Genomic DNA, 11,285 nt, shown 5'->3' with positions numbered 1-11,285 from the left:
GTAATTTTCCTGCTTCGATTACACTATAATTACTAAAAACAAACTGGTTGAATAGATCGCCTCTTCAAACCTCTAGTTACATGAATTACAAATACACGAATTAGTTTCATGTAAATTCACATAAATATGTTCCTCATCAATGTTAATGAAATTGCGTAACAACGAACAACCAAGCCTAATTTCCAATTATTCTGTCTACCAATACCAGCGGAAACTATTTATTAAGTCTTCTCGGTTACGCAGTTGATGATCTGTAATAACGGTTTATTAACTAATTCTGCGGAACTAATTTGATGGAAACTGGATCACATGTGAAGAAACACCATAATTTCCGGAAGAATTTTTATTGCACAGTTTTACAGCTTCGAATTTTTCATTAAATACTGGGCCAAAAATTTCGCTTGCTGCTGACCAGATTCGAAAGCGCCATGGATAGTCGAATAATGTGAAGGATGCGTCGCCTCACCAGCTATTAGTATTCGTGGTTTACCATCAATAAATATGGGCTCTGAAAGTTTATGCATTCCTGAGCCCGATCGGTCGCAAGCCGGAGTGATGTGGCTATATCCTCCTAAGACCCAGGGATTTGAACACCACCTCGTTCTAAGGAAAACATAAGTCTCGATAAATGGATAACACACATCTTGGGAATACTATTTATAGAAAATCTCGGTGATTCGGTGAAGGGAAAAGAAGGATAAGGTGGAATTCTTCAGCGGTGAAAGTTACATTTTTTATAAATAGGTATAGACAGTCGACTTGTAAATGTCGGATCAATATCATATTGTCTTTGGTTTTTTTTGGAAAAACAATAATTTTAATTTATATATTTTAAAAACTTAATTTTCAAATTGAACATTTCAAAAATCTTGCTCTAAAACCCTTATGAAATATTTGACCTTTTTTGGATTAAATATTTATTACGACATTAATGCCTTGTCGCTATATAATTTAGAAATTTTCATATAAATTTTGACTTCACGCTGTCTTTTGTAGCGCACATAAAAGATATCATCAACATTTGCTTGAAAAATGTGGAAAACGGAGCTTAAAAATGGAATTCTCATTCTTTATCTCAACAATGGAATCCAAATTTTACAATAGTTAATGTTATTCAAATTTTATAAAATAACGTACCCCTCTACATTTGATTTATGAATTCGTGTTAAGCTTTTATCTTAGGCATTTAGATTTTTGGAAAACAAATCAAAATTATGCAGTTTCACTTAAAATTGCAAAACCGAATGCTTTGAAATCTTGCAAACGCTTTAAGGTCCTCGGAAACATGGTAAATCGTTAATCAAAATTTATCTGCTCATGTCCCTCAGGAATTGATTATCCCATCTTACAATTTTGTCAAATCAATGTTATTTAAATGTTAAAAGTAACATGGTCCTGAACTTCTGGTAGACATCAAGATTTTTGGAAAACTAAATCAAAATTTTAGATATAGCAATTTTTACATTCTTCAAATTTTCGATCTCTGGAATTCTTCATTTTTCGATTTCTCAGTTTTCCGAAGTTTCAGTTACATGATTTTTCAGTTTTTCGGGTATTTTTTTTTATTTTTCAATTTTTCAATTTTTCAAATTTTAACGTTTCTAAATTTTCAATTATTTGATTTCTCAGTGTCTCGATTAACCGATTTTTTGATTTTCCCATTCTCAATTTCTCGATTTTTCAATGTGTCGATTTTTCAGTTTTTCAATTCTTCAATTATTTTTTTGATTTTTCAATTTTTGGATTGTTTGATTTCAATTTTTCGCTTCTTCCATTTTTCAATATTTCATTTCTTCAATTTTCGATTTTTCAATTTTTCTTTTAAATTTTAGAAATTTCAATTTTTCGTTTTTTTGATGTTTCGATTTCTCGATCTTTCGATTTTTCGACTTCTCGGTTTTAGATCTTTGGGTTTTTAAATTCTTTGATTTTTCAATTTTTCAATTCCTCGATTTATCGGGATTTCTGTTTCGGATGTTAAATTTTTCGATTTTTCGAATTTCCAACTTATCGATTTCTCAATTTTTTTTAGTTTCAAAATTTATATTTTTTCAATTTTTAACGTGTCGATTTTTCGATTTCGGCTTAGTTCGCTTGATTTCTACGGTTTTAGATTTTCCCACTTCTCAGTTTTTAAATTTTTCGATCTTTTGATCTTTGGATATTTCGTTGTTTCAGTTTTTGAATTTTTTGATGTTTTAATTCCCCGATTTCTCAATTTTTCGATAATTCAATTTTGGCTTGTTCAATTTTTCGTCAATTTTTCAACTATATTCAACATTTCAGTTTTAGGATTTTTCAATATTTCAATTATTCAATTTTTCAACTTCTTGACTTTTCATTTTGTGACTTCTCGTCTATTTTTTACTGTTTCGATTTTTTGATGTTTCGATTTTTGAATATTTATATTTTTCAACTTTTAAAATTTTTGATTTTTCGACTTCCCGATTTTTCAATTTTTCGTTTCTTTGATACTTCAATTTTTCGAATTTTCATATTTTAAATTTTTCAGTTTTTAATGTCTCCATTTCTTGTTCTTTTGATTTTTCGACTTCTCGGTTTTAAATTTTTCGGTTTTTAAATTTTTAGATTTGTCAATTTTACAATTTCTTGATTTATCAAACTTTCGATGTTTCGATTGTTCAATTTTTCTATTTTTCGATTTATCGATTTTTTTTATATAAAATTTTTGAATTTTTCAATTTTTAACGTGTCGATTTTTCGATTTTGGCCTCTTTCTATTGATTTCTCAATTTTCAGATTTTTCAACTTGTCGGTTTTTTGATTTCTCGATCTTTTTATCTTTCTGAATTTTTTAATTTTATCAATTTTTCGATTTTTCAACATTTATATTTTTCAATTTTTGGCATCTTTAATTTTTGGATATTTTGATTTTTTTATTGTTTGTGGTTTCGATTGATCGATCTTTCGATTTTTCAATTTTGGTCTATTTCGATTGATTTCTCAAATTTTAGATTTTTCGATATCTCGGTTTTTTGATTTCTCGATTTTTAGGATTTTTCGATTTTCAGCTTATCGATTTTTCAATTTTCCGATTTTTCAATTTCTCATCATTTCAGTTTTGAAATTTTTCAGTTACTCCATTTTTCAGTGTTTCCATTCTTCAATTTTCAGATTTTTCATTTTTTTAAATTTTTTTTCGATTTTTAAATTATAGATTTTTGAATTTTTCAGTTTTTCAATTTTTTGATGTTTCGATTTCTTGACATCTCAGTTATTCGATTTTAAAATTTTTCGATTTTTCTACATATAAATTTTTGGGAACTTCAATTTTTGGAATCTTGTATGTTTAGATATTTTAATTTTTTCATTTCTTGTTTTTTCGATTGATCGATTTTCCAATTTTTCGATTTTGGCCTATTTCAACTGATTTCTCAGTTTTTAGATTTTCCGATTTCTCGGTTTTTTAATTTCTCGATGTTTCAATTTTTGAATTTTTTGATCTTTCTATTTTTCGATTTTTTGATTTTCAGCTTTTCGATTTTTCGATTTGCCAACTTTTCATCATTTCAGTTTTGAATTTTTTCAGTTACTCGATTTTTCAGTGTTTCCATTCTTCAATTTTCAGATTTTTAAATTTTTTTAAATTTCGAATTTTCGATTTCTCCATTTTTTTGTTTACTGATTTTTCGACTTTTAAATTATAGATTTTTGAATTTTTCAATTTATCGATTTTTTCATGTTTCGATTTCTCAATTTTTCAATGTTTCCATTTTACGATTTTTTGATGTTTCGACTTCCTGACATCTGAATTATTTGATTTTAAAATTTTTCGACCATTCCATTTTTCAACATTTAAATTTTGGGAAATTTTCAGGAATTGGATATTTCAATTTTTTGATATTTGTTTCGATTGCTCGATATTTGGATTTTTGGATTTTGGGATATTTCGATTGATTTCCCAATTTTTAGATTTTTCGTCTTCTCGATTTTTTGATTTCTCGACCTTTTGATGCTTCGATTTCTCGATGTTTCAATTTTCGAATTTTTTGATATTTCTATTTTTCGATTTCTCGGTTTTTCAATTTTTCGGGTTTTTCGATTTTTAGCTTTTCGATTCTTCAATTGTCCGATTTTTGGCCAATTTTTCATCATTGAATTTTTGAAATTTTTCAGTTTATCGATTTTTCAGTGTTTCTATTCTTCAATTTACCGATTTTTCCTGACATCTCAGTAATTTGATTTTAAAATTTTTCGACTTTTAGATTTTAAGAACTTTTCAGGAATCTTCAATTTTTGGATATTTTAATTTTTTGATTTTTTGTTTTGATTGCTCGATCTTTTGATTTTTGGATTTTGGCCTATTTCCATTTATTTCTCAATTTTTAGATTTTTCAACTTCTCGATTTTTTTATTTCTCGATCTTTTGATTTCTCGGTTTTTCAATTCTTCGGGTTTTTCGATTTTCAGCTTTTCGATTCTTCACTTGTCCGATTTTTGGCCAATTTTTCATCATTGAATTTTTGAAATTTTTCAGTTTCTCGATTTTTCAGTGTTTCTATTCTTCAATTTACCGATTTTTCAACTTTTGCGTTTTTTTAAATTTTTAATTCTCGATTTCTCAGTTTTCCGATTTTTCAACTTTTCGATTTTTTGATGTTTCAATTTGACGATTTTTCAATTTTTCGAATTTACAGTTTTTGATGTTTCGATTTCTTGACATCTAGACCATTCGATTTTAAAATTTTTCGACTGTTCAATTCTTCAATATTTAAATTTTGGGAACTTTTCAATTTTTGGATCTTCAATTTTTGGACCTTCAATTTTTGGATATTTTAATTTTTGGTTTTTCTATGGTTTCGATTGCTGGATCCTTCGATTTTTCGATTTTGCGCTATTTCGACTGATTTCTCAATTTTTATGTTTTTGGACTTCTCGGTTTTTTGATTTCTCGATGTTTCAATTTTTGAATTTTTTGATGTGTAGATTTTTCGATTTCTCGGTTTTTCGATTTTTTGGTTTTTCGATTTTCAGCTTTTCGATTTTTCATTTCAGTTTTGGAATTTTTCAGTTCCTCAATTTTTCCATGTTTCCATTCTTCAATTTTCCGATTTTTAAATTATAGATTTTGAATTTTTGAATTTTTCAATTTTTTGATATTTCGATTTCTCGTTTTTCAAGTTGTCAATTTTACGATTTTTTGATGTTTCGATTTCTTGACATCTCATTCGACTTTTAAATTTTTCGACTATTCGACTTTTGAACATTCAACTTATGGGAACTTTTCTCTTTTTGGATATTCTAATTTTTTAATTTTTTGTTGTTTCGATTGTTCGATTTTTCGATTTTTCAGCTTTTCGGATTTCGATTTTTCAATTCTCCCCTTTTTAAAATACGTGATTTTTCAATTTTTCGTTTTTCTATTGTTCAATCTCTCGATATTTTAGATTTTTGAGATTTTTGATTTTTCCAAAAATATTTTTTCCGTTGGTTGTCTGCTTCAAATATATTTCATGTTGTCCGCACTTATACGGGCCGCGTCCCCTTCCACTTCAGGGCGAGGGAAGTTCTGCCGAAATAACCTTCGATCAATTTTTTTTCTATTACTAATAATTAATAAGAAATCGAGGAGCGTGTGCTCAGTGAATCACCCTGTATTTTTTTAATTATTTAAATAATTCATTTTTGAGACATAAAATCAGGAGGAGGAAAATTCTTATTACAATGCAATACCAGATTTTCCAAAATCAACTTGATCTAGATTTTTTTAAAGTCAACCTGTATAATAATTACGTACTGTAATACCCCAAAACCCAGCTCAAATCACATTCTCCTGACCCAACACAAAACCGTGGCTCGTTAAAAATTCAGAACCACACAGAAAACAATTTAAAAATATATTGAGGTTTACAAAATTTCAATATCTCTATTCCAATTACATGTCGATCTGTCAGATGTACTAGTACATAAAGAAAAAAACCCTGTTTTCTTGATACATTTTTTCTTTCCAAGGTAGGCGTTCTTTCCAAACTAAAGCCATTTTTTTGTCATAATTTAGAAACTTTCGTCTCCTATTTTTCATAAACAACAAAGTAGTATTTAATATTTAACTAATAAACTAAACTTTTAAATTTTAGTTTTCAAAATTAATATTGTTAACAGTAAGTTCAACAAATTTAAAGATTTAACCAGCACTTTCTTTAAAATCATGACTTGATTAATTGCTCGAAATCGACACTCGACATTCACTCACCTAAAAATTCCAGCCCTAAATAGCTTCGCTCGTGACGAATTAATTAAACTCAACTAAAAATCTAATATCCTATCCAGCGCTGAAAACCGCCCTAGCGTTCTCTTTTTATTCCCGAATCGGGATAAAGTTCTTTCAAACCGAGTTTCAGCAGCTGAAAATATGTATCGCGAACTTACCTGACAACTTTGATGGGATTTGGAATAGTTCTGTCGGAAATGAATCTCCTCAATAAGTTTGTGCAGTGAATTCCAACATCTTCATCACTTAAATTCTCCATAACTTTAACTCCTTCGCCGCCAACCCAACCCACCAAAACATTTCGTCCGTGCACAACTGGATCAAAACCTGTAATATATTTAACCCAACTACTTTCATCATCTAAGTGGGAATTCCGCCCCCAAACGAACTGAAACCCCTCTTCGCTCCACCACTTGTGGTCAAACACCAAGAATATTTTCCCGATTCCGTAGAAGCCCAAATCGGTGATGCTTTGACTATGTTCGGCCGGCAACGGAGGGGTGATTTTTAGGCGCTTTAGGACCCCTAGAGAAGGGGTGATAATCATGTAGTCGCAGGTTATTGTAGTGCCGTTATCACATATTATCCTATTAGTGTCGAAGGTCGAGCTGGCGCGCTGGATTGCAGCAACAGGTGTTGACAGGAAGAGGGAATTTTTCGGTAAACTATCCACTAATACTGCTACTAAATCATCAAACCCACATTTAAGATTCATATGTGCCTTATCATCTATGCAGATGTACTGTCCCCAACCTTTAGCCGATAACTGGTTTAGATCCCGGCAGGAATTATCGATAATCTGGAACCGTACATGCCAATCGAACAGGTCCTGCTTAATATTTTTGACGTCGTCTGAGTCCTGACACTCCTGCAAATACTGGGCGAATCTCGCTTCCATGTATTCTCCCACGGAATTGGGGTAATCTGACGCCCGGAGGAACTCTTCGCATTCTGCGAGTATCCGCCCGACCTCGAAGTCCACTCTCTTGACGATATCACCATCGATAACTTCTCCGTTGTCTCTAATGTATAGTCCTAATCCTTCCTCGGAAGTGACTTCGGACAGGAGGTCGTGCTCCCGAGCCAGTTCGTACAGAGGATTGTCTCTGCCGTGAATCCACTGAGCGCCTAATTCGAGGATGTTATCGTCCAACTTCAAGGTGTGTATGCGCCCCCCGGGCTTATTCTGGGCTTCTATTAGCGCGAAATCGGAACATCCGAGCTTGAGCAGAGTGGTGGCGGCTCCTAAGCCAGCCATTCCTGCGCCTATAATAGCCACTTTACGATGAATTAACTTGGCAGATCTACAACAATACGGAATTGAGTTGAGTAGATTTTCGGAGATGCGGCGGTTGCTTACTTGCTTGATTAAGGAGAAGGATCAGGCAATTCGCTAGACAACATCGACATAGAGATTTAATTAAGTCGAATACATGCGATGCAGTTATTCAAATGTAAGAGCTATAAGAGCAGGAGAAATTCGGACTAAAAATATTAGTGGTTCGGGCGCACTCCAACTAATTGTAAGTGCATCTACCACATGCAAGTGTAGCGGCCACTCGAAGTGAAATCTAAACTACAGTACCGATAATGCAATCTAACCCACTCCGATTTTGTTTGTGCAATTAGGAGCAAAGATCAAAGTAAATTACGCCATTGTACAAGCTCAAATTGTGTTCGAAGTTTCCTTTTTTGTCTCTACACACTAATTAGCAGCGTATCTAAATAGTCAAATTAAAATTTTCGCAGAAGTAAAAATAAACCAAAGTGTACTAGGTATGCTTTCGAAAGTAATAAAATAAATCCGCTGCAAGCTTCAAAAGAAACAACATATTGTTCTTTGCATGTTCAGAAACAACTAAAGCAAAATATTCATCTGCGGTGAATATCATTTAGTAATTAGTTCTCTTTGATTCAAGGTGCAGTAACTAGGTCGGCATATTTAACATCGTACAATTTATGATTCAGAACTGATCTTTATACAGGCATTTCGCCAGTTCGATTGAAAAACTTTTCCATTAAAGTTATTAAAATAGGTCACGATATTGTTTTTCCTTGTTTAACGAACGTAAATGCACGGTGTTTTAATCATAGTTCATAATTCGTGGCTTTGGACTCATTAAACACGGACGAAGATGCGCTCGGGATCATTAGTCACGTCTTGAGTGTGTTCGGCACTTTTCGTGTTCATTAAACACGGCTTGGCTAAAAACTATCTGAAATCGAGCTACTTTTGACAGTGCGCAAGCTAGGGACTAAGAAAGGTATCTAACAAGGTGTGGACCTCTATATTAATAGTGAAATAACGATGGCTGACAGAGGAATACAGCCAATCATAAGGAACGAACCCGAAATCTTAAGAATAAGGCGCTATTTGCTGCTCTAAATGCAACCTGAGCTGAAATTAGTAAAAGGGATAGACAATTGGGGGACATTTTTCTATTGGCGAAATAAATCTTTACTTATTTATTTATTTAGAATTATTTAAATTTTGTATTATGCAAACTGTTGCTCTGTGTACTGAATTATATAAACAATGACACATCAGTGAAGTAAATTTCTGTATTCAATAAAAAAAGACAAATTTTACTAAATGGGGCACTTTCAAAAATGATGTACTAATATACAATATTATTGATTATTATTATTATTATTAGGTTTTTATTAAGAAAAAATAACTAGATATTTAATATTTTTCTCTTGTTCTGTTGGTAGATAAACATACTTTTTATAAATATATTTTTAAACTTTTTATTGGCAGAAATTCTTTTATGTTTCTTCTTTGTATCTACGCAACTTATTAGAACAATCACTAATAAACTATTTGTTAAAGAAAGATCTATGAAGTAAATGTCACAAGTTACTACCGCACACAAAAATATTGTCGGTGCTCAGCAGCGAGGTATTTGACTGCTCCGCCTCCTCACTGCGGGTTTCCATAATCCCTAAACACTTACATAGATAGAATAAAGTGGACAAGGATCAAAATTTCCTGGTTTGATTATAAAAAATTTTGAATTCGAACTTATTTTGGCAAATGACATATCCTCTGAGAAAATAAGGGGGCGAGTGGGCGGGGCTAGTACCTGCTAAGATAACAGTAATTTTGGCAAATGAGATATCTTCCAAGAAAAGAGAGGGTGGGTGGGCGGGGCTAGTACTTGGTAAGATAAAACTTATTTCGGCAAATGACAAATTCTCTCATAAAAAATACGGGGCAGGTGGGCGGTCCTAGTACTTGTTACTATTTTAAACCAAACAGTAGTGAGATTTTTTTAACAGTGATGAATCTTTATTTAATATAGGTATTTATGTACCAAGGCCGTAAAGAGGAACTTTTTCGGTCGATCTGAACTTTGAACAATCTTGAACAATAATTTAACATTAATATTTAATAAACTTTGTTTCGTAGGTACGCAGATATTTACTTTTTTTGAGGTTAGAAAACTGTTGTTTTTCTTGTTGAATCAAAATCCTGAAGGATTTGACATAAAATCGGAAGTCTACTTTGCCTTTTAATTAAGAAAATTTATAAGAAAGACCATTTTGTGACAAACATTTGAGCACCAACCTCATCTCACTTCATAAATGTTTAAAATATTCGATCCCTCTTGCTTCAGTAGTCTTTGTAATTGTGACAAGTAGATATCTCATCTTATTGTTAAGGTAATTTGGTAGGATATAAGAAGAATTCCGCTGGCTAAAGGTGCTAAATGTAAACACAAGGATTTCGAAAAGGGGTAAGATGTGAGACTTCGGTGCAAAAAAGTAACACTTTATGGCAGCAAATCGAGTCGTAAAGTAGCTCTTTTTATATTGGTCGCCTAAAATACTATATTACTAACCAAGGTTGTGAAGCGAAGCACTCTATACCGACCGCAAATTAGAACCCGAGACGCACAGCGCGCACAACCGTGGTTAATATACTATTTTTTCACTAGTAGAAACCGTAAGACAATAAATTGAAAAAAATAAACCTGCAATTTTTTGTCGCAAAATGATTTTGTTTTGAATTCTAATCGAACTTAACCTAAATCTTCAACGCAAAGAAAACCGTTTACACTTGTTGCTGAATTAATATTTTATCTTCCACCGTCTACCAACCACCATGCGTATGCTCAAGTAATGTAGCACACATTTATTCATTTTTTAAGAAATAATCACATCAGGTATTTCATACATACCCTCAATCTTCTTTTTTAACCTTGGTAGCAAAAGTTGAACTTTACTACCTCTAAACAAGTCGACAATTGCATGTTTCATGGATACTAGTGAAAAAAATTTATTACGGGTAGTAGTATTTTTTTATTAACTGACAATATGGAAATGACACAGGACGAAACTTATGAATGAAATGTATAAAAATTAACATAACGTTTATGTATGTGCAAATAGTAAAACATGGTTCCGGTTACTTTATGGTTTTTTATGCTGTTTTTTTTTTATTTTCGTGATTTAATATTTATTTCATATTAGTTCTTGAAAACGTTTTAAGATCATCTTAAGCAAAGTAAAAGGATAATCAAAATTTATTCATTTATCCCCTCCCAAAAAATTAATGACTAATCAGAAAATAAGTTTTACACAAATTTTGTAGAAAAACTTACACCTGCACTTGTAGTTTATAAATCCGTGTAGAGTTCTTACCCAATTACATTCAAATTTGGAAAAAAATCTAAAATTGCATAAAAATATTTGTACTCCTGCAATTGTGATTTGTGAGTTTGTGTTCAGTCTTTATCCTTGATATCCAGATTGTTGGAAAAAAAAAATAAAAACTATAGCAACATTTTACGATTTAACTATGAAATTGCAAAACCGTATGCTCTGGAATCATTTACCTTCGATCAATTCTTTTATATTAGAAATTTTCGTTTTTCCTTTTCTTAGATTTCAAATTTTCCATATCAAAATTTTCCATTTTTCGATTTTTTATTTTTTCCTTTCCCCAATTTTTCAAGTTCGTGATTTTTGTTTCTCATATTCTCGATTTTTTTATTTTCATTTTCTCGATTTCATATCACAATTTTTTGTTTTTACAATTTCTTTATTT

At 31.4% G+C, this 11,285-nt stretch overlaps 1 protein-coding gene across 4 annotated transcripts in view; it reads right to left on the bottom strand.

The window, feature by feature from the left end:
• Window positions 1–328: 328 nt before the first annotated feature.
• Window positions 329–11,285, bottom strand: part of LOC135128546 (spermine oxidase-like) — a 38,284-nt gene continuing 27,327 nt past the window's right edge. For all 4 annotated transcript variants that reach the window (XM_064055409.1, XM_064055411.1, XM_064055410.1 and 1 more), the window contains 2 exons: window positions 6,391–7,536; window positions 329–603 (listed from right to left, as the gene is read on the bottom strand). In XM_064055409.1, the coding sequence (XP_063911479.1) occupies window positions 357–603; window positions 6,391–7,536 (1,393 nt within the window). In that variant the 3' untranslated portion in view covers window positions 329–356. The remainder of the gene's footprint in view (window positions 604–6,390; window positions 7,537–11,285) is intronic.

Source organism: Zophobas morio, unplaced genomic scaffold (genome assembly GCF_036711695.1).
Source record: "Zophobas morio isolate AGI-343-1 ecotype UQ-CSIRO unplaced genomic scaffold, CSIRO_AGI_Zmor_V1 ptg000014l, whole genome shotgun sequence".
Lineage (NCBI taxonomy): Eukaryota > Metazoa > Arthropoda > Insecta > Coleoptera > Tenebrionidae > Zophobas > Zophobas morio.
The sequence above is the reverse complement of the archived record's forward strand: the minus strand, read 5'-3'. Positions and strand labels throughout refer to the sequence as shown.